The 25,571-nt window shown below is 56.8% G+C and overlaps 1 protein-coding gene across 7 annotated transcripts in view; it reads right to left on the bottom strand.

Annotated features, from left to right (window-relative positions):
* The window catches only part of TNS1 (tensin 1), a 201,281-nt gene extending 177,707 nt beyond the window's left edge, over positions 1-23,574 (bottom strand). For 5 of the 7 annotated variants that reach the window (XM_045034462.1, XM_023259676.2, XM_023259672.2 and 2 more), the window contains exon 1: positions 4,033-4,147. Coding sequence is in view for 1 of the 7 variants with exons in the window: in XM_023259674.2 (XP_023115442.2) it covers positions 4,033-4,147; positions 16,222-16,254 (148 nt within the window). In the remaining 6 variants the exon portion in view is untranslated. Of the gene's footprint in view, positions 1-4,032; positions 4,148-16,221; positions 16,367-23,556 lie in introns of those variants that run through there. The other 2 variants (XM_045034461.1, XM_023259674.2) reach the window with 2 other exon arrangements.
* Between the last annotated feature and the right edge of the window lie 1,997 nt (positions 23,575-25,571).

Below are 25,571 nucleotides of genomic sequence, written 5' to 3' on the forward strand. Positions count from 1 at the left end.
TCTTTCCACCCTACCAGGCTGCCTCCAATGATTCCAAAGAGGTCCTCAGACACAGGGTGAAAGTTGTCATTGTCAGTGAAATAACAGAGGAGAACGAGCTCCCTGAAACAAGTTTTCCCCAAATCCAACCAGTAAGGGCTTCTGAGTAGGCTTATCCCACCGAGAGGTGAATTGTCTTCCCCGGGTACATCCCACTCTGGGGAGGCAGCAGGAATCTCCCCTGCCTTCCAGGCTGGTCAGTGGCATTGAGAAGGGAGGTAGTCTAAAACTAGGCCCACATCCAGGCCCAGATGGCAATCCTTGGGCTCTGGAGCCAGCATTTTGGTCTCTCCTCTCAGCTTTCAGCCTAGCAGAAGGCTAGAGCCCTTTAGCAAGACTCCCTAAAGCACTGCCCCCAAGGACCTGGGGGAAACCCACCATTTGACCTGAGGAACTCATAAACATCCCTCCAGACCCAGCCTCCTTCTGCCTTCCTTGATGAAGCCTAACAGGAAAATCTCTGCTAAGTCAGAGACAACCTTTCTCATACACCTCTGTGTCAGCTTGGCCACATGTTCTGTGATTGTCTGATGGCATGTCTGTCTTCCCAGGTCAGGGGCTGGGTTTCGGCACCAGTACCTGATACAGCGTCCAGCCCAGAGGGCCCTTAGTTCACGACTGCCAGGTGGATATCCTTGTGTGTGCAGGTGAGGTGGCAACCTACACTGGGAGACTTATCTAGCCTTTACAGACTCCAACAGAGGAGTTTTCCAGGCCCTCCCACTGGCCGGGGCTCAGGGAGCATTCTTGGTCCAGCCCCTTCTCTACAGTTGAGGAAACTGAGTCCTGAGTGGTGACGTGATCTATCTGAGGTCATACAGCCTGTGAGTGGCAGGGCCAGACAGAGTGCCTGGACCGCTAACAAAGGCCTGGGGCCTCTTCTCCTCCCATTGTCTCATTCATCTGTCTCCCTCACAGGGAGCCTTAGTCCAGAACACTGGTATTCATTTTACAACCACACACAGAACCTCAGTGTTCCTCGCAGTAACCACCCCCCCAGAGACGCAGGACAGGGTTTATTACTAACCCCATGGTACACAGGAGGAAACAGGCTCAGGGAAGGAAAAGACTGGTGACAGTCTCACAGTGACCTCTCTGCCTGTATATCAGTCATACTTATGCCCAAATGTCCTGACACCTTCGTTCTTTGCCTGCATTGTCCATCTTTGAGTCTCCCCGTCCAGAACTAGACCCTAGGTTCCCTGACTCCTTTCCCCATCCCCATCATCGACCCCAACCCCTTCAGCCATAGTACATTAAACAGTGAAATGCGGAAGGCAGGGAGCAGAAGACTGGTCCAAGCTATAGAGCAGGTCAGCCAGAGGGAGACAGGACAAATGCCCCCATTTCTCTAGGTCTAGGAAAGTGCCCTCACTTTCCATGCCTGTACTTGGAGTGCCCTCAGCACTGCAAGGAGACTGAATTTAGAGCCTTGATGTCCCATGCACCCCTCCACACTCATCACCCTCAGCCGCTAATCCAGAGAATGACCATGTTGTAACCCCAGACTCGAAGACCAAAAAAGGAACCAGAGAGCACCACAAACCCTTCGGTTTGGGCCTGGTGAACAAAACATGACCTGGGTTTTAGTCCACAATCACCCCCTTAGCCGGGGAACAACCCGTACAACCATAGCTGGTGGCCGTGGATGGTTGGGTGGGTGGGTGGATAAGGGGGTCTGTCCAGAAGGTCTGTCCACCTTCTGGTTCCAAAACACAGAGAGTTGGCCCACTCCTGTATCTCTCACCAGCAAGCCCAGTGGCTCCAACCCCGTCCCCAGGCCTGGTGACCCCAACCCTCTGCTGAGAATGCACATCGTAGTCTCCTGTAGAGCTGGGAGTCTTCAATCCTCCCTTGCTGGGCCCAGCCCCAGCCCTTCCATGGCCCACTCCTGACACCTGGTGGTGCCTCTGGGCTGCAGTCCTGGCTTTCTTCCCACTTCTCAATAACTCATTCAGAGCTGCCAAACCAGCCTGGCAGCTCACTGGCCACCTGCCCTCCACTCTGGTTCACACCGGCAGGGCCAGGCTCCGAACCAGGTAAAACCCAGGTCTCACCTTGGCGGCCTTCCCTTCCCACGGGTTCACATCCCCTCCTCAACCCAGGCCTTCAAGCCAGGTCAACTGGGGAACTTAGGACTACAGACTATTACAGAATTTGCAGCCAGAGATGTGCCAAGGTCAGACATTGAGTGCCAGACTTCCTTCTACCCCACCCCTGTTCTGCCTCCTATCAGAGGAGTGCTGGCGGTCTGGGGTGAAGGGAAGGCACACCAGGGAAGGAAGGAAGGAACTGGTGGGAGGTGGAGGGAATGGAGGCTCAGGGGCTAACTTCAGCAGGTTCACCCGGCAGGGTCGGGTGGGGGCGGTGACGCAAGCAAAATGGAAAACGCCGCCCCCAGCAATCCCCTCCTGACTCTCCCGGCTCCCACCCTAACCCGACACCTTCCCAGCAGGACCTCTTGGGAGGAGGGTGACACCATGCGGCTTACTTTGGTACTGCAAAAGTCCCTGTTGGCCTCCTAAATTCCTTCCGGGAGTCCCAGCTCTTCAGTCAAGGACCATTAACCTCTGCCCTTTGCGCATAGCAGGACGTGCCTAGAATGCCTCCACGTGCACATTCGCACACACTCACACATTCCCATCCACCCACTCCCCCCTCCAACATACTGCTGAAACTCCTTGTCTAGGAGGACTTCCCTCCCCCAGAGAGCACACCCCCGACAACCCCACTCGGACCCAGCCAGCTGTGTGCCTTGGCAAGAGACTTAACCACTCTGAGCCTTGGTTTCCTCATCTGTAAACTGAGGGCGACACTAGCACTTTCCGGACGCTTCGAGCCCTGCAGGAGATCCATGTGAGTGCTTTCATACTAAGTGCTTTCGTGATTGCTCCCTAGGCTCTGATGCCCAGCTTCCCAGCCCCACCGAGACTGGCAGGGAGGGAGGGGAGAGTCCGGGTAGAGCCACGTGAGTGAAGACCCTCGGGCAAGAAGGAGCCCGGCCCCTCTGGCATGTTTGATATACTTGGCATATTCCAGAACTGAGCAAGGTGCAGCCAGGGTGAGTATGGACTTGAGGGACAGGGCGGATGGGTCAGAGAACTGGCACGGGGTGGATCCTGCTGGGCCTTGAAGGCACAGGAAGGAGTCAGTGCTTTGTCTCGAGCATAGTGGGGGCTCCCAAACCTTTTCCCAGGGAGCTGACATAACCAGATCTACGTGGAGTCCCACTCGGAGCTGGTGAGGACGGTGGATTGGAGAGAGGGCAGGCCAGGAAGCCAAGAGCTGAAGTCAGCCCTCCGGATGACAGGTGCTGCCAGCCTGAAGTGGAGAGGCTCAGTGATCCAAACTACACTGGGGGCCCTGGCGATTGATGGGAGGTGGGGGGGGCAGGAGAAGGAGGCATCTGGTAGGGCCGCCGGGCAGGGGGTGTCAGTCACCGTCACTGAGACTGTGCGCGGGGGGGGGGGGGGGGGCCCTGCTGATTTTACTGTGTGATCTGGGGCAAGACACTGACCTCTCTGGCAACAGTCACAGCCAAATCCCAGGCCGTGTCAGAAGCACATGAGAACAGTGATTGAAAAAGCCCAGCAGCCGCCAGGCTCTCCCCCAAGTCGGAATCAGAGCCTCTTGCAGTCCTCCCTAGCTTTGGCGTCTTCCTCAGTGCCAGGCACACATGCACACACCTCCCCCGCACCGTCCACACGCCATCCCCATGCGACACCCCTTCCGCGTGCCTCCTTCATATCATCCACACGCATCCCGGCCATTCGCTCACAAGCCACAGGTCATGCCCGTGCCACCCACACCTGCCAGGCACCATCCACACACACCCACAAGCTTGCCATCTGGTGTGCGTAGCACCTCTTCCCACAGGAGAACCAGGCACCAGGCTAGGACCCCGAGGACATCTGCCCCGACCCCAGGCCACCTCGTTCCCATGACAGTGCTCTCCCCACCCCCCCTCCCCCCAGAGCCTGACCAGCTGCTCACCTTTGCAGGTGCAACCCTCCCGGGTGATGGCCTGTCGGCAGATACCACAGGGCTTCACCTTCTTGAAGGTCTTCACCTTGAAGTGGTGAGTCTTGGGGGCCTCCAGATCCTCCGGCTGTGGGGGGGGAGAGGCACAGTGATCAGGCCTGGGCAGAAGGCTGGGGAAGGAGGCGGAGGGGACTAGGGGACAAGTGGGCAAGGACTGGGGAAAAGGAGAAGTGAGAGCCCCGTCAGGGGTGACAGGCCTGGGCCCATTTCTGGGAGGAGGTGCCCCAGGAAAGAGAAAGCTGAGTGTGACCCAGACTCCCACAATTAGGTGGGTCAGCCTACCGGGACACTGATTTTAAATGGATTGCTCAATACGGTTTTACACGCACACACCGCACACCAACACCCCGGGAGGCTGTCTCATGGCCGACCCGGTCAATAGCCCCCTAAGGTAAGTACTGTGGCGACTCCTTTCACCAAAGATGCATTTTGCCGGAGCTCTAAGCTTCACTGTGAGGTTTCTGTCACTCAGGATTAATCCGTGGGGTTTATCCACATAGTCGCACAGAGCAGCAGCACCTCGTTTTCATCACTGTGTGTGAACATAGCTAATTCCTTTCCCTGTCCGTGTCCCCATGTCGCCAATGTGCCACGTCCCTCCATTCTCTCTCACCCCCATCCCTACCACCTCCTGCCCCAGCCCGGGCTTCTTCCATTTTTATTTTTGGTTCTTTGCACTATGAAAATTAAATCTCCTTTTTATTTATTTTTTTTTCACATTTATTTATTTTTGAGAGAGAGAGAGACAGAGGGTGAGTGGGGAAGAGGCAGAGGGAGAGGGAGACCCAGAATCCAAAGCAGGCTCCAGCCTCTGAGCTGTCAGCACAGAGCCCGACGCGGGGCTCAAACTCACGAACGGCTAGATCATAACCTGAGCCGAAGTTGGACACTTAACCGAGTGAAACACCCATGTGCCCCTTTATTTATTTATTTATTTATTTATTTATTTATTTATTATTTATTTATTTATTTATTTATTTTTAAGTAGGTTCCACACCCAGCACAGAGCCCAACACAGGGCTTTAACTCACAACCCTGAGATCAAGACCAGAGCTAAAATCAAGAGTTGGATGTTTAACCAACTGAGCCACCCAGGCAGGCGCCCCTTAAACCTCCTTTTTAAAACAACAGCACCACACACATGTGATGAGAGGCAGGCTGACAGTCCAGCCTTCTCTGTGTCCGGCCGGCCGTGAGCCCCGAGCCAGTCACCAGCCGCCGCTGCCACAGGCCTCGGTTTCCTGCTCTGGATGGCACGAGGTTGGGCACCACACCCTCAAACTCTGACAGTCCGTCCTTTGTAACCACATATGGGAACACACTCTAAGCCACAAAACCCTGCACCCACACTGCCTAGGACCCCCTCCTCCCATCTGCAGCCCTCAGCCCAGGCCCAGGCTCAGGGAGCTTCCCGTGGATGCCCTGGGAAGCCATCCCTGCCCACGGGGCGCCATGCCTCTCCAAGGCCCCTCACCCTGGTGTCCAACCTGATGCATTTCCCGGCTTTGGCAGCAGGGGCCGGCAGAACACAGATATTGGCAGCTCCCTCACCCTGCGCAGGGCTCCCTGACACCCCTCTGCACACACATGGCCACACACAGAGACACAACCTATAGCAGACCCTGAAGTCCCAGGGGAGGGTTCTTCTCTTCAAGGTCCCCCTCCTTGTGCCCTGCTCCAGAGCCTCCAAGCACTGACACAGGGGCCGGAGGGGGCGACTTGTGTGTTCAGAGCATCCCGAAAGCTAGCAGGTCCAGGACTCCTCTCTGAAGACACTGCAGTGGTGAGTCCTGGGGGGCAGAGTGAGGCTGAGCCACGAGAGATGCAGAGAGAAAAAAACAGACAAAATGAGAGAGACATAGAAAGCCAGAGAGACAAAGAGGCAGAGAGATAGAGAGGGAAAGAGAGAGACAGAGACAGAAACTCAGAGTCGGAGAGACCGAGAGACAAAGATAAAGACAGAGAAACAGAGAAAGACAGAGAAAGACAACAGAGAGTCAGAGAGGAAGAAGATAGAGATAAGGCAGAGACAAAGGCAGAGATGAACAAGCACATACGGAGAATAAGAGAAATTAGATAGAAACACACAGAGACTGTAAAGGGAACCAGAGAATCAAAGGGGCAAACAGACAAAGGGACACAGGAGCCAGCCTGAATGGGCCCCCAAACACTAACTCTGGGAAGACTTGAGCATCACAATACAGAATGATAGCACTGGCCTAAATGAGCCCATGCTGATATGCAAAATACATGAAAAAATTCACAGTGTGATGAGAAACGGAATACTCACAAATCTCAAAGCACCTCACCACACCACACTTTTATAAATTACAAAGGGAAAAAAGTCACTTTTCCCGGCAGACTCCACGTTAATCAAATGATCAAAGCGAACATCACCAGTAATGGGAAGACTGGAAATCGTGCACCATGGTGGACACACACTGAGAACAGAACATCACTTCTGCCACTTCCCTGCCGAAGAGACACAAGCTGAATCTAATCGTGAAGAAACATCAGGCCAACGCAAATCGAGGCACAGTCTACCAATTAAATGGCTTATAATCATCAAAAGTGACAAGGTCACAGAAGTCGAGGAAAGATGGAGGAGATTTCCAGACTGATGGAGTCTAAAGAGATAATGATTGCCAAAAGCAGTCGCTGATTCTGAACTGGATTTTTCCCATGCCCATAAAGGACGTCAGTGGGACAACTGGCCACACTTCGGTGGGGTCTGAGGAGGACACAGTAGTCATGTATTCATGTCAGGTCCCGGACGTTGATGGCTGTGTTGGGTTAGGTAGGAGAAAGTCCCTGTAGGGAAATCAGGAAAGCATTTAAGGGTGGCAGGGCATTGTGTCAGCAACTTACTCTCAAATAGCTCAAGAAAAAAAGTTCTTTGCACTGTATCTGCAACTATCTCAAGTTTAGTTTGAGACTGTCTCAAAATTCAAAGAGACAGGCAGCTAGAGATGGCAGGGAGGCAGGATGGATCAGAGACAAAGCCCAGGGCAGAAGTGGCAAGGGCAGGGGGCAATGGAGCCCAGAGTGGTGCCAGAAGCCCAGCAGTGCCCCCTAGTGGCTAAGCCCAGCAGCAGGGCCTGGGTTCTGATAACTCCAGCGTGCTGGGTCCTAGGAGCTGTGCTTCCAGCTTCTTCTGAGGATGGGGGCAGGACATGACAGGGCACTGTCCTGCTCTGGACCTCATTCAGTTGTCCCCCAGCCCGCAAGGAGGGTAGGTGAGCTCCCTCCATTCTGAGGTCTCACCTCCCCTGTTTTCCCATCTGAGCCCCTGGCTGGCAGCCTTCCAGACAATCTCTGTCATAGACATTCCAGGGAGGGGGCCCAGCCCAATGTCAGACGCAGCAGCACCCCCTGGGCTGGGGGGAGGAGCAGGAAGGGGACCCGGAGTTCAATTTAAGGCCTGTCTGGGGAGGCAGGCAGGAAGCCCTTAAGCCCAGTCTTTTCAGGCCTACTCTAGCCACCCCCTAAACCTGCCTCTCCCACCCCACTGAGTCAAGCAGGGCCCCCCATTCCGATTTATCCCCCAGACTTCTCCACCTACACCCCAAATTCAGCCCTTCCCCCAAAGCCGGCAGAAAGAGACCTTCTCCCCAAAGTACACTTGGAGCAGTGGAATCTCCCAAAAGAGGGTCCTGGCTGCCCAGTGAACAGATGGGGAGCAGGCGGAGCCTTCCAGACTGACAAGCAACCGCCCAGACTTCTCCCTTGGGCCCTGGGCTTGCCTGCTCTGCCTGCCCAAACTCATAAATGTGAGTTTACAAAATCTCTCCCCACACAGGCTTGGAGAGCAGGAACAGGGTTTCAGATACACTCCGGGCCTCACTCACGGCCTCTCTAAGCAGCCTGTGGGCGATGGCCCAGCACACTCCTGCCCCTCACCCCCACCCCATTCTGGCTCTCTGGCTCAAGGAGTGCTGGGATGGGAATCTGTAGGCTGGTGACCTTGAGAACATCAGTGACCTTCTCTGGTTCTCACAGGCCCCAGATAGAAGTGACGGGTTTGGACAAGATCCTCTGAGTATAGACAGAGCAGGGGAAACAATGGGCCCGTTTGAGATGAAGGGATTGGAGGAACGGAGGGCAGGACATGCTCATGGTGACACAGAGAGATGTCTCATGAGATATTACCCCTCTGTGAGAGTCTAGGGAACCCAGGTGGGAGTGAGGAGGCCAGCTCAGCCAACCCCAGGCAAGTGGCTCCAGGCTGTGACCTCCACTTTACAGTATCGGCTCACCGGCTAGCCAATGGGTATCCGGCAGTTTCATTGAAAGGGTCACCCACAGAGGTATGAAGGTTTCCCAGTTTGCTGGAGGAGAAAGTCTAGGGTGGGTGAACCTTATGTCTTCAAATATCTGAAGGAGCTGTCACGGTAAGAATGAACCAGACGTGATCTATGAAGTTACTGAAAACAAAACAAAACTCAGTGGGGGGGCGGGCAGAAGTCACAAGGACACAAGATTAGACTCAAGGGGGTACGAGAACTTCCCAACGACCACATGTTAAAATCCAGACAAAGAAAAAACATGGGGGTCGGGTACCTTCACTGCCTTCCCCCAGAGTTACTCTGCAGATACAGGCAGAGGATGTGAACGAGCCCGTGAAGTGCAAAACTCTGTGCGGGGGTAACCACTTGTTGTGACAGTGCTCATCATTTTTCCTGACAGGTGGCAGACAGCCTCACAAAGCACTCCCCACCCTTCCTAGCTGGATTAGCTCCTAGAGGGCCTGGGGGAAACTAGGGGGACACAGAAGACACAACAGGAGCTCCCCGATCTCTCCAACACCCACTTCCCTCAAGAGCCAGAGCCCGGAAAAGGGAAGGGGTCCCAGCCCAGAAGTCATACTTCCCCACCCTCGGAGCCCAGAGCCCCCTGCCCCTGTGACAAGCCCACCCAGCATCAGAGAGCTTTCCTGGGCCTCAGGGGGATCCTCTCTTTCCCACCCTCCATTCAGCCAAGCCTGCCTGCCAGATACATCCCAGCCAGAGGGGCGGGGCACATCTGGCTGCGACAGATTTGGCGGGAGTCCTGGGCCCCGGGGTGGGAAAGGCTGATTTTCGGTTCCTCCCTGCCCCGTGGGGGCAGAGTGTGATGGGGTGGGGGTGGGGAGTGAAAGGGGATTGGCAGCCCTAGGGGTCCTCCAGCTCAGGAGTTCCTGCCCCCTCCAGAGAAACTTCCCCAGCCCTATCCCCACTAGGTTCCCTATGCCCTGAGGCTAGGAGCCCTGGAGGATGTGGCCAGAGGGCAGAAGTCTACGGGGCCAGTGAGCCTCAGGGAAGAGAGTCACCAAAAAGCAGGCCTAGGGCAGGCCTTGCCCTGCTTGCTGGCCACCCACCAGTCCACGTCAGGCAGCCTTGTGCTAGGCTGCCCGGCTGGCATCGGCTGTCATTTCTGTGGAGGAGACTCAGACTCCCCAAGGAGCCACAGGCTGGCATCTGGGAGACCCCGGTCACCTCAAGAGCAAACTTCCCCCAACCCCACTTCCCTTCACATACACACCAAAGTTCCTTACCCACCCACCACCACCTGCAATCTGCTAGCCAGCTAATGGCCTGACAGTGTTCTTGGTCGCCTGGGTGGAAAACTCTGAGTCACCCCCCAACTCCTGGCCCTCCACCCTCCAATCCAACCAGCTGCCAGACTCTGAATTTTGCTTCCTGAACACTCTCAGCCCTCCTGTACTTTTTGATTCCAGGGCCGTTGTCCTATTGAAGGCCTTGTCACTTCAACCCACGGCTACCGCAACAGCCTTCTGGTCCCCTGACACCGGGCCCCTGCTCCCCACATAGCCTCCGTGCAGCCTCTAAGGAGCACAGCTCTATGAGGTCACTGACGCCCCCACTCCCCCCAGAATGCTTCCATGCCTACCCATGAATCCAAGATGAAACCCGGACTCCCTCAAGCCAGCCGGGGAAGCAGCCTTGGTCCGTAAGCAGCCCACCCCGCCCTCTCAATCCCCACACCCCACTCCCCGACTCCCTGCCCTGCGTCCACCTCTGAGCCTCTGCTCTGCTGTTGCCTCCTCCCAAAATGCCCGTCCTCCCTTCTCAGCTGGCCAAGCTTCTAGGCTTCTGTCCTCATCCTGGAAGGCCTCATCCAAACCTCACCCCCTCAGGGAGATTTTCCCCATACCCTCCCCCACACACCACCGGCTCAGATTCAGTCTCTCCACTGCTGCCTTCTTTTGGTGTTTTGAAAAGCGTCAAAGCCCTGGAAAAGACGAGCATGCTTGTTCCGTGGCCGTGATTCACCGTTTGTTAATGATGTGCCACTTGGGTCCGCGCTCCCTCTCCGTCTCTGCCCCTACACAAGCCCCACTGATTCTCACACGCAGGAAGTTCCACACCAATGTGGTACTATTATCCAATATTGAATTCACATTCTCATTTCCCCCTTTGCCCCATTAACATCCCTCAGAGCTGGGCCGTTGGTTTTGTTTTTCTTTTGCACTCAGGATTCAGGCAGAGCCCCATATTACATTTCGTTGCTAGGTTTCTTTCATCTTCTTTCATCTGGACACATTACTCCTCCTTTTGATTTCCCTGTTTCGAAGACTCTATCTGGGCTCTTTGGCAGGAGGTCTCTCAGTTTCCTCAGGATTCAGTTCAGGCTAAGCACCGCCCCCCAACCCCAACCCAGGTATCCCTTCCTCTCCTGGTTGTGTTTTCCTGGGGCTGCATCATAGGACTCTGTGCAATGTGACTGTCCCTCCCCTCCCTTGTTAGCTGGGTGGCCCCAGGCAAGTGTTTGAACCCCTGTCTGCCTCCCTTTAGTTAAATGGGCTGATAATAGTAACCACCCATAGCTTGTGAGACAATGCCTGAAAAGCCAAGGGAACAGCACCTGGCACATAGTAAAAGCTCCCTAGGTATGGGCTACGTTTCACCTTGTCTGTCACTCCTGCGTGTGTGTGCGTGTGTGTGTGTGCGCGCACGTGTGCGTGCACACTAGACTAGCTCCCCAGGTACACGTGTCTGCCGGCACTTCTGCTCCATGTCCCTCAGGTGCTGGAACAGTGTGTTCCCTAAAGAAGGAGGGAATTGAATGGAGTTGATGCCTGGCCTCAGTTCCCCGTGTAATTGTACCCCACTGACCTGCCCTCGGGGAGAGGACACAGGTCACCCCCTTCACCAGCCACCGATCCAAGCTCAGAAGAAAGCTCTCTGACTGTGAGTAGCCCTGCATCTCTGCGGAGGGAGGAGGGCAGGGGGCGGCACTGACTGAGTTCCTCCCAGGTGACAGAGGAGCATGGGAGGCGTGGGAGCCCAGGACTCAGCCCCTGACTCGGTCCCCTGAGCTGAATGATCTCTCCCCTCAGCTGGCCTCTCTCTGCCCCGCTCGGCTCCTTCACAAACCACATCCCAACGCTCCTGATCAACACGTCGCAGGTCCCTTTTGGTGCCCACCCTTCCCGGGGTGGAAGGACACAGGGATGGGATAGTCTGAGCCACATTCATGGGCTGATGCCACGGCAAGAGGCTGCCACGGAGTCCCTCACGGACCCCTCACAGTGACGATGAGGTGAGGAGCTTACTCCAGACACACAGGTAGGGCAGGATGGAACAAAGATTCGAATCCAGGTCTGACTGAGGCAAGGTCCCAAGTCCCTAGCCACCTCACTGCCATCATCTGTAACAGTATGCCGGAAGTGGCCCGTCCTGGCCATCTCTAGGAGCCCTGACAGTCACATCGTCAGTGCCCCTCTACCCAAAGGCCATATCCTGGCTAGTTGACCCTGTCCTATCCATCCACAACTATCTTCATTTGCTGTACTTGGACTTCCGAGCTCTCAGCTTCACCTCTGCATTAAAGGCCTCCCAAGAGGCCTTTCCTAACACCTCTGCCTCTGCCAATCCAGGTTAGGTACCCCCTAACCTACACCCACAGCTTCCCTCTTGGCAACACCCATCTTATTGTAATCATCAGCCCAAGATCTGCGAGCTTCTTGAAGAAAGTGGAACCCCATCATCATCCATGAAATGGATGGACAGGCAGTGGGGGGGCAGGCGGGTGCCAACATGGCCCAATGGCCGGACGGTTTCTCCATCACACACGGTACTTCCCCAACACCAGCCCGTACCCCTCGCTGCTCGCCCCCAACCCCCCTTAACCAGAGCTCCAACACCCCTCACCCCGCACCGGCCCTCACCTTCCCTGTCCAGGAACACTGAACCCAGCGGCCATGTGGCCTTGGGCAAGCCACCTACCCTCTGTGGGTCCCCTTCACCATGGCTGGAAACCGGTACTTGTCGTCCCTGCCCTTCGTGCCTTACGGAATCACACTGAGGTTCAAAGGAAATTGTTTAAGTCGAGGAACTGTACACAAGATAGGCAGAGAGAGGCAAAATAACTTGTCTGACCACCACAGCTATCCAGTGGCAGAGTCAGGATTCGGACCCAGGCAGGCTGGCTCCAGAGGCCGTGTTCTGAGCATTGTGTGTGCTGTCTGCAGGGGAAGGCCTTGATTGTTCTCTGCCTTCACATCATTCTCCTGGCCCCATTCACATCGACTCCACACACCTACCCTGAAGGAGTCCCAGAGTGCAAAGCCCTTGATGGGGGACCAGGAGACCCAGGTTCTAGTCCTGAGTCTAGCTTGCTGGGTGGCTTTGAAAACATGCCATCTTACCATAAGAGCTGACATTTCTTGAGCCCTGACTGTGTGAGAGACACTGTTCCAAATGTGTGGGTCTATTAGCTCATTTGAAATCTAACAACCCTATAGGTAGGTGGGGAAACTGAGGCACAGAGATGTAAAGCTACTTGTCTAAGGGCACACAGCCAGCAAGTAGCGAGGCCGGGATCAAGGCCAGGCACAGCACTGTCAGCCAGCACACAGCACTTCCTTTGAACACTGCAGAAAGACAGTGAGGTACTTGTCTCTGACTTTGTGCCTCAAACGTCATTCCGAAAAGCTTTGCCCAAGGAGGGGTTTGCTTCAGACCCTGGTCAATCTCATCCAGCCCAGCCTAGGTCCCAAACCCTGCTTATCAGGAGGCCCCGGGTGGGCACAGCCCTCACGGGCAAACAAAACTCCAGAGACAGCAAATTCAGGACCAGAAGGTCAGACTGGGGTCTATGTGGCAGAAACTGCACGCTGAGAACCTGAGGGCTCGTGAGGACCCTTCTGAAAAAAATAATGTGCTTAGCACTGGGAAGAGCATCAACTCCAGAACAGAGAACACTTCATTGTCTGCAGCTGGAAATGGCCTCAGAAAATACTATCCGCACTTCTGCGAGGTCCAGAAAAGTCGAGTGGCCAGCCAGAGGCCACGTGGCTTACTCAGGGCAGGGCTGGGCACCCTCGCCACTCCCCGCCACGGCCTTGTGTCTCTTTCAGCCCCACCACCCTTGAGGCGTTCCTTCCAGTTCCAGAGGATAGAGTGGCTCTAACTCAATCGGCATAACATCAAAAAGCCTCAATTAATGGGCATGTATTATTTTCTAAATAAACCATACTCGGATATGTAGAAACAAACGGGAGCATTTGATGAGAGAATCAAGTCATGCAGATTATGTAGCTCTGCTCCTCAGCTAATAAAGTGATATTTGTTTCATTCCTAGAGCTTGTGAAAACTATACCCTGCAGATACGATGCTTCTTGGATGAAACATCTGTAGCTATCCCTGTCCGGGAACATGTGCACACATAGACAATCATGCACTCACGCTAGGGCACAAGACATCTCTTCCAGACCATGCCTCAGTTTACCTTCCTAAGCTGCAGACCCAGCTAGTTCTTGGCCCCAGAATAACTGCAGACCCAGCTAGTTCTTGGCCCCAGGCCCTGGGCAGTCGGGAGCCTCAGAGGTGGGGTCCCGGCCCACAACAGCCATCCCAGGTAGATCCTCCCCGCACACGAGATCTGGGATACAGGGGATCCCACGAGCCAAGGTTTCCGAGAGGGGGAAGGACCAGCATCTACTGAGCACCTACTGTGTGCCTGGGTACCTGATCTTTTGACATACATTACCTCTGCTCATCCCAGCTATACAAGGTGTGTTTTATTATTCCCACTTTACAGATCAGGAAACTGAGACTCACAAAGGGAACTGTTTTACCCAAGGCTGCCCATCTAGCAAGTAATAGAACTAAGATTTTAACTGAGGCCTGTCTAGTATCAGAGTCCACGCATTCCCACCGCCAGGTGCCTCTCAAGCCAGAAGCAGCCCCCCTGGCAAGGTCTCCAGGGCTTCTGTGCCCCATCTCCATAACTGGTGCCATCTACCCCTCCATTCCCTGCCGGAAACACACACCCCAGTCCCACCAAGGCCCACCCAGAAGAGAGGAAGTTTGCCGGTACAACTACCCGTGCAGCTGTGGGGGAGGGGGGAGACAACAGCCTGGACACGGCCAGAACGGGGCCCTCGGTCCAGTCCACACTTCCCCAGACTGCAGCCCACCCTGGCAACGGCCACCCCCTCTGCCCAGCCCACTCCCTCAGCTCTTCCCCATCCCGTAGACGAGTGCCCATTGGGCTGTCCCACAGGGCCAGGAGGGACAGGGCTGGGAAGGCACCAGGAGAGGGGGCAGGGGAGGGGCTTAGAGGCACCAAAGTCGCAGCACCCGTACCTCCCTTTGGTCAACAGCACCTTCTCCCAACTCTTAGAAAGGACAGTAAGATCCATAGGGCACACATGCCTACCTCTCTGCAATGCCCCTTTACCATCTTCATTTCACCCACGGGGAAACTGAGGCTTGTCAGGATGAAGGACTTTCCCCACGACCTCTGAGCAGGGGTGGCCCTTCCTCCATCCACAGCAGCCTATCATCCCTGGAAGTCTAACTGCCCTCTGTCCCCCCTGCAGGGCTCCCCCACTGCCCACCTCAGTCCTCAGCACTGTAAGCTCATCTGAGGGAAGTCGGAAGACCTTAGAGAGATGAACTTGGCCAAAGCTCCCATTTTACAGATGTCAACATCAGCCCGGCAAACCACTGATGCATCCCGTGTGCAGGACGTTCCAGGCACCCTCAGTCTACTATTCAGACCCACGCCTGCCCCAGAGCCCCACACTCCACCCGAAGCCCCTCATCCCAGCCCCGTCTCCCACCCTTCCCCCCTCTGTCCCAAGTACACCTGGCTACCCAAGTCTGATGTCCCACGGTTGTCCTCAGACTGAGCTTGCCTAGGGCCTGGCCAGAACAGGGAAAGGGGCAGGAAAGGCCACATCTGGATCCGGGTCTAAAGCTCCCTCCCCCAAAACCAGTCATCACTCTCTTTGAGACGACATGAACCTCAGCCGGGGATGGCTTCCCCGCCCTCCTGACCCCTGTGCATGCCTTCGCCCAGCCCAGACAGCCAAGTAGCCCCTCTAGGGAAGGGGTCTCCTGCCCCTGCCCTCACCCCTCTTGCAACAGCCGGGACTCTCCCAGCCCCCATCACTCCCACGAGGCTTTTAACCTCATCATGTGCCCCCCCACCCCCAGCCCTGCCTGCCCACACCTCAGCACCCTCACCTCAACCCACACCTTCCTCAACCGGGGAGGAGGACGAGGCAGGGGTTTCCTCCCCTGGGCAGGAGGGGAGGGGCGGCAGGGGTGTCCGTAAGGATGGGAGGCCTAGAGAGGAAGGGATGGCAGTGGGTAGAGGCTGAAAGTGAGTGGAGAAGGGACAGAAGTGACGGAATCCCAGCAGAATTCTTTGCAGCCAGGCTTTCCCAGGTTACATTTGCTAGGTCAGTGTCTCCTGTTCCCTGGGCCCCTAGCACAGCCACCTTCTCCAGTTTGGGCTGAGCAACCCAGGGGGTGAAGAATTCCCCCCCCACCCCTCCCCAAGATGGCAGGGGGTGGGGGCGGCAGGCAGGAGAGGCCCCCAAAAGAAACAAACTTCTTGTTCTTTCTTCTACTTGCAGCTCCTGCACTCAAGTGGAGGCCAGAGAGGTAGAGAGGGGGGATGTGCCAACCACGAGAACCAGGGCCTAGGCCCTGTTGATGGGGAAGGACTACGGCTGAGGGCCTGCCCAAGTCAGTCTGTCCTTCTGTCAGTTAGAGGCAGAGAGGCCCTCCGCCCTCACCACCAACCTCCATTCCCCCCCAAAGACCCGACCACCACTGGCTCTCAGCCTAAGGATAAGACCGGGGGTGGGGGGTACAACCTCCTAGCTAAAGCAGCCAGACCTACCCAGAGCATGCAGGACAGACAGATCCACGTCATCTTTGGTGGGTCCCGTCGCTCGGGCCAAGCCCGGAGCCTGCACACGGCCCCCCTGAGCTCACAGCCTTCACGGAGCAGGCAGAAGGCAGCTCTGAGAATGAGGCCGCTGCTCCTCCAGCCAGCATCTGTCGGGCCTCTCGCCCTCCCTCCCTTCCTCCTCCTCCCCCCACTCCACCCCCTTGTCCCAGCCTCCAGTCTCCTCCCTCCTTCCAGGCTCCGCTGGTGGCTGGTGGCTGGTGGCGTTGGGGGTCAGAAGCCCTGCTTTGCAGGGGGTGTGAAGGAGACGGGTCAAAGGGACAGCTACTGGAGACAGCCCCCCCACAAGCCATCACCGTCCACCCTGCACTCCCCACACACACACCTCCAGACATACAACCCCGGTGAGCCACCAAAAATTCCTCCACCTTCTGATCTGATGCCGGTGGCCTGGAGTCTGCTGTCCTCACTGCGGAGCCCCCCTCCCCACCCCCAGACCACTGATGAACAGACAGACACAGTCTGTATATCCTGGGGTTCCCTGGCCCCATCCCATCTCTGAGTACAGATGCACGTTCTCCCGCCCTGGGAACGCACATTTATTCACACACACTCAGCCTTAACACAGGCCTTAACACAAGAGAAACCAGGCCAGAGACTGTGGGAGAATGGCCCTGCCTCCAGGCTGTGGATTTCATTCCAATTTTTTTCCTACTTCTTTTTTTTTCCTTCTTTCTTTCTTTTCTCCAAACATCTGTCCCAGCCCTTCCTGCCCTTCCTAAAGGGAGCCCCGCTCCAGGCTCCTGCAAGAGTCTGTTTTTCTTGACTGTACCCTGGGCCAACATTTGGTTTGCATTTCCCCACTTCCTCCTCCACCTCCCTGGCTCCCCCTCCCTGGGCCCGGTTTTCACCTCCCACCATTCCACCCGCCTACTTCTCCCCCACAGTGTCCCCCTTCCTGGCCAGCCCTCCCCTCCCCCCACCTTAGCTCGGGGCAATAGTTTGGGGTCCAGAGAGGGGTAAAAAGTAGGGTACAGAATCTAAGTGTATTCCCAGGGAGGACTGCAGACGAATCCAGCAAAATCTGCTCAGGCTCTTATTGTCTGGATCCACCCCCCCCCCACCCCCCACCTTTCCCCCAAAGACTTTCCTCTTTGAGCTCTGGCCGAGGCTGGACCAAGTGAGAGTGGGTGGGGCTGGTGAATCACCCATTCTGCTTTTTGGAGCCTTCCAGGGGAGGGAAAGAGGGCTCAGCCCCACCCCCTTCTGAAGACACACACATCAGGACACAGAGTCCAACTCACATAAACACTCAAAATGCCGAGCACAGGGCCCCACCCAGAGCACTCTGAGACCATTTTCCTGGATTGAGTAACCTGGCAAAAAAGTCCTCTCGCTTGAGCTCCTACGCACATGCACGAGTGCGCTGTATACGCCCCCGGCCACATGTACAAAGGGTTACAAATTCCTGGCCCCCCCACTCACCCAAGAGCATGCCCTTGACACTCTCTGTCAGCACCACACACAGTGCATCCCCAGGGGTCAGTCTCTACAACCGGCCTCTCCCCTCAGCCGGACCTGCCCAGCAGGTATATTGACTCCCAGCGCACAGTCCAGCCAAGACATTTACCGGGAAAACTCCAAAAAGAGAGGGAAACATTCACATTTCCTCTGGGGAAAGGCTGCCACACACAGAAACATGGGTTGTGCACTGCACAAGGGACTGACATTCTTATCGTTTGGTGTTCTAAGAAGTCAGGGGAGGACACTGAAGTAAGGTGTCTGATTCTGGTCCTTCCTGGAGCAGGTGCCTAAGTCTTTGTTCTGCTCAGGGGGATGGGGTGAGGAATCAGGGGTCCCTGCTCCTCCTGCTCCAAGTGCTTCTGCAGAGCTACTGAGCTGCAAAAGGTTTTGCCCCCACACTGCATGCCCTGCAGTGTCATAATACCCTTCAGCCCCCTCACCCCAGCCACCTCCCTACCAAGCCCGTTGGGGGCGTCCACAGACAGACACTCCTGCAGACCCTCCCACCCTCTGCTGACCCAAGCGTAGGGGCAAGCAAGGAGGAGTGGTTTGCAGGAGGCCTCTCTGAGCACCTGGAGCCCACCCACCCCCCACCAACCACCACCACCAGCCCTGCCAGCCTTCCCACCACTTCAAGGGCTCAGTCGGCCACGTCCTGACACCCCAGTACCCACGCCCACCCGTCCCCCCTGCCTGCTCCCACCGCCCTCTTCTGCTGGCGTCACTAGAAAATGTGCCTCCCAGCAGCTATCACAGAAGTTCTGAGAAATTACCTTGCAGCTTCCCAGAAATGCTGGAAAACAAAACTGAGGACCAAGTCACAGTGACAGCAATTTGTCTGCCTCCCACAAAGCCCAAAGGGGCCCTGCAGCCTCTAGGCCAGCGCCTTCCCCAGTCCTCCCCAGCTGGGACTAAAAACAGGTGGGAAGGGCCCTAGTGCCGCAGGTCCCCTTGGAAGAACCCCCTCCCCCAGAAGGCTCCCATCTCTCTTTTCCAAGCCTCTGGGGGTCTGTTCCTGTATCTTAACCTCTCACTGTTGGGAAGTCCTTCCTGCTACCTAACCACCATCCAGCCGGTTTAATGTTAAACTCTGCCACCTGAGGTGTCTGTCTTTAACTCTGCAACGACCCCCTGTTTGGGGCTCGTTACCCATTATTCATCCTGCACAGCCTGGCGCTCCCTCCCCCACCCACGCAAGGGGAGAGCTCCTTGGGCAAGGACATGTCCTGTGCTTTATAGCCCCAGAGTCTGGCATACAGCAGGTACCAGACCTGATTAAAGAATGAATGAGTCAATCTGTCAATCAATGGGTCCTAACCTATTTTCCTACAGTTACATCTAACTTCCCAATCCTTCCCGCTCTCCCCCTCTGGCCCCCTTGAAAAGGCCTTGGGCAGTCCAGCCTGCACACCTTTGCACATGCCCACGATACCCACCCACCTTCAGTACCGTCTCTTCCTGCCACCCCCTCCCTTGCCTCTGAGCTCTCTCAGGCTGCAGACTCTCAGGAGGCCAGAACACTCGTGCTCAGTCTGGGGTTCCCCGCCTCGTGCTTGCACCAGGGTCTTGTCTGCAGCAGACATCAGGTACACGCCAGCGGGCCGGCTGGATTTTCCAGACTGGGATCCCAGAAGCCTCAGAACCTGCCACCGCCCTGTGCCACACCACCCCACTGCCTCCCCACTGCTGTAGCCTGGTTTGTGTTCCACTCGTCTCCCCCACCTGCACGCAGAGCACTTCCTGCTAGTGGGTCTCCAGATCCAGACCCAGCAGTCAACGGAAGAAACAGTTCTGCAGGCTCTAGGGCCGGCGCCGGTCGGAGGTGAACTGAGCTGACGCGGAGGGATGGGTGAGTGAGGGCAGGAATGAAGCTAAAAAGGGCTTTATAAGCCTGACACTCTCCCACCCTCAGTTGCCTCACCTGCAAAACGGCCGAGCTGATGGCCTCCAAGGCCCCTTCCAGCTGCACCTTCTTTGATGCCACCAAGTTCCCTCCAATGAATTCCTCCTATCTCTCGACACTCATCCATCAAAAAGTTCTTCCTGCTGTCCAGCCCATCTCCGATGGTGGCACTGAGCCTTTCCTCTGTCACCACCAGCACAGACGTGAAAGTCATAGACCATCGGAGGCGGAAAGACCCTCTGGCTCAGCTAGCGGCCACAGTCAGGGTGACTAGAAGGGTCACAGGCCAGAGCTCTCGGGGGCACTAGAGAAGGCAAAGAAGAGGGGTCTCTGGTGACCTCGAGACGGCAGCCCCAGCTAAAGGGGACACACGCTTCTCAGTGACAGCCACTGTGGCATCAGGGACGTGAGCCCATACCATCAGATCTTTTGATCTGCCGAGAGAGGCCCCAAATCTATATTATCGTATAAAGTCTTTTATACCAAATATGAACAAAAAAGCAAATTTCACCACGCTGGCTTTTTTAAAGAAAACATTCTGTCAGTCAAACATATCCACTGGGAGAGTCTGGCCTTTGGGGCACAGCTGACCTCATCCAGCTTCCTTGGTTATCAGATGACAGCCCTGCAGTGGAGGGAGGTCACAGAGCCAGCGGGTCAGGAACAGAGCCCCCAACCTGTGCATCCCAGGCCCCACACGTTCTCCTAAGCAGCCTGCCTTCCGGTCACTATCAGACCAGAGTCCAGCTTTCAGCTTCCTACCAATGCCACAGCCCACCGCCTTCCACGCAGGGGCCGCTCAAACCATGGCCTTCTTCCCAGCCGGTCCCAGAGGCCTCCCATCAAATAGGCAGGTGCACGGCCGGCTCTGGAATTCCTCTCTGACGTCCAACTGCAGATCCTAACACCAAAGCACTCGGCAACTGTATCTGTCGGCTTTCGTCCCCTCAGCCTCTGCCACGCCACCGCTGGTCCCGGGAAAGATCACTAGTAACTAACTCGGCCCTTCACTGTGTATCGTATTTAAGACTCCTACCAGCTCTCATTTCACAGATGCAGAAGCTGAGGCACAGAAAGGTTCAGAGTCACACAGCCAGTGTGTGTGAGAATGGAGACCAGGGCGTCTGACTCAACATCTCATGAGAATTGAGAACTTTCCTGCCGCTCCTGTAGCAAGCAGTACGGTCACCCAGGGACCAGGGGTTGAGGTCCCATGTTGTGGTGACGTGTGAGCTCTCTTGCCACCCCCTATCAAAGGGCTGGCGCTGCAGCTCCACAAAGGGGGTCAGCTGCCCAGGTCTGGCTTCGGTGGGAGGTGCAGGGGGCAGGAAAGAGTGCTGCCGCACAGTTCAGGGTGAGACTGATGGGCTGGGCTCCCTTGTGGCTCTAGAAGAGGCAACAGGAAGAGAAAGGCCACAGTACCAGCAAGCCCTGGGGCCCGAGACGTGGGTGAGCACAGGGTCTGGCCCCTGCTGCCCAGAGAGCCTCCTTTCGGGTAAGCCATGATTCCTCACCTTGCTTCCCACCAGCACACACACACTTGGCCTTCGAGTTCTAGGGTGCTGGAGCCCTAGCATGCCTCCATGTACCATTACGCGGGATGTTCATCGCACAAGGGTGCAGCCAAGGGGCGAGGTGGGGGCTGAAGTCCCATCCATACTCCAGTCACCAAGCCTGGCATGGGCTGCATCAGTCCGGAGCATGGGGCATCCATCCCAAAGCCCACCAAGGCACCCTGTGGGCTAGGGGAGGTCTTGCCTCTTGCCCCATGACTACCACCCCTCTAGTATGAGATGGAGGTGGCCCCCTTGCATTCCAGAAATCTGGATGCTCCCTGAGACAAAAGGTGAGGTTCCAACCCGGCCCTGCCTGGGCCTCAGTTTCCCCAGCTGACATAGGAAAGGGCATCATTCACATCCCCTTCCCCTAACCTCTCCTCCACCAGCACCCTAGGTGGGGACAGAGTCTGGGCCCAATCCCAACAATTTTTAATAAAATCTCTCCCAGAGCTCTACTCAATGATCTTGATCTCTCCCCCAGCTCTAATTTCCTGCCTGACTCAGGCCCTCAAAGGCTGGCTGGAGGGAGGTGACTGCACCTGCTCAGCCAACCCCTCACCCCCCACCCCCACCACCAGTGCCCAGTTCTAATCCTGGCCCAGGAGGAGTTCAGGTCACCCTCTACCTCTGCAAATGAGGAGGGGGAATTGCTAAGCCGCCTGGGGTCCGACTGACCTGGTCCTGGGTGGCCATTGCCCGCTGCAGGCTGCCTTTTCCCAAATGTGAAAACCCGACTCCGCAGCATCTGAACTCAGAGCCCACTGGACCGTGGATGGTGCTCTGGTCCCGTGCTCCACAGCTGCAGCGGCTGCCTCCCAGCCAATCACTGGGGACAATGCATTTTGCTAGAAGATTTCAAAGCACACCTTGGGTGACTGGGGCGGAAGCCTGCTGGCACTTTTCCCCACTGCGGAGTGGCAGAGAGGGAAACTGAGGCCCAGAGGCAGCACCTGGCAGGAGGAGCTGAACATTCAATTCCCTATGAGGGGGAGCATAGATACTGGGAGAAATCCCTCCATCCCCACATACCCCAGTTCTGGCCTGTCTGGAGGTCTACAAGGAAGGAGACCCCTGCTTGGAAAGACACACTAATAAAGACAATATCCGTAATTTTTATGGAATACTACTATGTAGCGGGCACTTTGGTAAACATTTTAAACGTACTGCCCCATTCAACCTTCACAACGACTCACTGGGGTAGGTAGTTTCATCATCCCCATGTGACTTGTGTGAAAACTCAGGTCCAGCCAGATTAAGCACCTTGCCCAAGGTCCACAGCTAGTAAATGGAAGAGCCAGAATTCTGAGCTAGGCAGACGGGCTCTGCAGCTGGCACTCTTAATTAACCAGAGTGGGGTACTACACCCCTCTGGGGTCACACACCCCAGTGTGACACGGGCCCTTCCAGTTTCTCAAAGGAATGCAGAACAGATCAGAAGATCAGTTTCCTGCCATAGGACCCCGAGTCCCTAAATTCCTTCCCCTCATTGGAAGCTTCGAAGGGCTCAAGTCATGCCCTGGGGATTCTCTCTGCCCCTCCAGGGGAGAATGTGAGGTTACAAGCAGTTTTTCCAGTTCCCTACTCTGCTGGCCACCTATGCCCCCACCTCCACCCTTTCCCCACCCTCCCCCTTACACGTGCGTGCACACACACACACACACACACACACAGAGGCAAACACACCCTGAAGACATTGTCAAGGATCTTCTCTCCTCTGGGAGGATCCCAGGATGCTCAACTAGGACACACCCACCCATAGCACTGCATCCCTGCAGACCCTTCCACCTTCACTAACCCAGCTACTGCCTCCCGCCCCCATCCTCTCCCTGTCCCGTTCCTCGGTCCTTCCATCTACTGGGATAGCCCCTCTGAGTCCACCAGCCCCTCACACCCCACTTCCATGTCACTCTGCTCTCCCCCAGCCTTAACTCTGGCCCCTCCTCAGTCCGATGGGGAAAAAGAGACGTTTCCAGGAACTAGTCCTCCCTTCCCACAGAAACTTAGGAGGGATGCTTAAACCCTTAGATAGGTTCCTCTGTGCCCAAATCTCCACTGCCTTCCCAAAGACTATCCTTCAGATTTCTGACCAAACTTAAGGTGCGCTTGGGGAGGGGCAGCCACTCCTCCTTCATGTATCCCTATTGCATGGGTAGGGGCCCCCCAGGAGTCCCCAAACTCTGACGAAAGCCAGGCTGACAATGGTCAAGACGGTGGTGTCCCTGAGGGTGGGAGGGTGATACACTGGCCCCCCGCCCCCGAGCAGACCGCTTGCCCGGAGTGCCTGTCTGAGGGAGGGGTGCAGGGAGGGGACAGGTGCCAGGTGAGGCAGAGGACTTTTACCTGGCTGCGGAGGCAGAAGCGCAGGGGCAGGAGGCAGGAGAAGAGGTACTTGCCCCATCGGATCACGCAGGAGAAGCACCAGCTCAGCCGAGTCATGATGACCCCGAGGGTGGGCGCCACGGGCGGGCGAGAGGGTCTGGGCACTTGGACCCGCCGCTCGGGGCGCCGAGTTGGGGTGGGGCGAGAAGGAAGGCGAGAGCCCTGCCCCGGGGTCTCCCGGAACCTGAGCCCCGCAGGAGCAGCGCGAGTGTCCCGCCCCCTCTAGCGGGAGGAGCGGCCCCGACTTGGCTCCATCTCCCCGGAAGCCCCTGCGGGAGGCGCCGGCCGCTGCTGGGCGCTTCCACCCTCGGGGACTTCCTCCGGCGGCTCCCTCTCTCCTCCCCTCGGCGAGACGGCCTCGGCCCGCCTGCTTCTCGGGCGGGCTGGGGGGCGGGCGCAAGCACCCCGGCAACTTGGGAGGCTCGCGGGGCCGCGCGGGAGAGGCGGGTCGGGACCCGGCAGAGGCGGTGCCAGGCGCCCGGCGTCCACCTGCGAGGAAGGCACAGCGGCGCTGGGAGGCTGAGCGGCGGCGGCGGCGGCATCGTGCTCCGCGAGCTGCAGTGAGTGTGCGAGCCAGCGTGCGTGTGTGGATTCCCTCCAGACCTCACTCAATTCCCATATTGCTCCCCAGAGCATAATGTGATTAACTTAAACGGAGGCCACCGGCTTCCAGCACAAGCAGAAACATCCTCGATCTGGGGCGTGCACATGGGGACGCTGAACACAACCTGAACCACCTGTCCCAACTCACCACCAACCCCTGACCCTGGCCGCACCCAGACTCCTCTACCTGGATCTCTCTCCAGCCCAGTCAGGGAGGGAGGGAGCTCTGAGCATCCAGAACCCGCACAGGTTGGAAGGAACCCTACCTGGGAGGCTGAACCAGCTCAGATGAATGAGAGTGGGACAGGCTGCCTCTGGCTATGGCCCAGCCTCCTGCTCAGGGTTCAGGGCGCTCCACTCCCCAGCTTCACTTTCTGTCCTGCCCCGTGGCTGCCACTAGAGCCGGGACCCACCTCTGCCTCTGCTGTGCTCAGATGATGAGAACCGAGGATGGGTCCTCGCAGGAATATTGTTTGGGGTAACCATACTGTGACCGTGGAACGAGGAAGAGGGAAGAAGAGAGAAGTGAGGGGGAGGGGCAGGAGAGAGGGAGAGAGACACAGAGACACAAAGGCAAAGACAGACACACTGGAGACCCACTGCCAGAGCACAGAGAGGTGGACAGGCAGCCATGAGCTTTGCCCCTCTTTCTGTTGCTGCAGAGAAACGGGAAGGCAGCCAGCCAGCCAAGCCCAGAGAGAAAAGGGGCGGGGGAGCTGTGCGCTTGCAGGACCCTGCCAGGGCCTCTTCCGCAGCCACAGGCCACCAGAGCCAGCTAGGGACCCCGCCCCCAGGGCCCCCATGGCCTGCACTGCCCAGCCAGGCCTCCCTGGGACCATCTCAGGGCCATTTTTCTTGCCAATGCTGTCTCCCTATCCCCTTCCCCTCACCCCTGTCCCAAGCTCCTCCCTACTCCAGCAGACTTCTCAGGCCCTGCCCCCTCCCCACTTCAGATCCCCACCAGGAGACAAGGCAGTGGGGTACAGTGCTTTGGGGGAGATTGGGCAGGGACACAGTGAAAGAGAAGGAAAAGATCCCAGCCAGTGCATGGCTAGTAAGAGAGGGGAAGACAGACATCAGGGCCCTCAGCCCCTAACAATCCCCCAAGCAAGGGGACCACCATCACCCTACACACACACATAGAAGGCTCTAGGTGAAAGCTGGAGGGGGCCTCAGGGGGACACTCTACACCACCCACTAAAGTGAGCCCATCCCCCTAGCAGGCCTTCACTCATGCCCGTGACCTCCAGCGAAGGCCCTGGCACTGCTCCCGCCTCTTCCAGGGCTGCAGAGGGGCGTTCCTCTTCTCGGGGGATCCGGCAGTCTCCACAGCCTCCCCACCGGGGCACCAGAGGAAATGGATAAAACGTGAG

This window comes from Felis catus, chromosome C1 (genome assembly GCF_018350175.1).
Source record: "Felis catus isolate Fca126 chromosome C1, F.catus_Fca126_mat1.0, whole genome shotgun sequence".
Lineage (NCBI taxonomy): Eukaryota > Metazoa > Chordata > Mammalia > Carnivora > Felidae > Felis > Felis catus.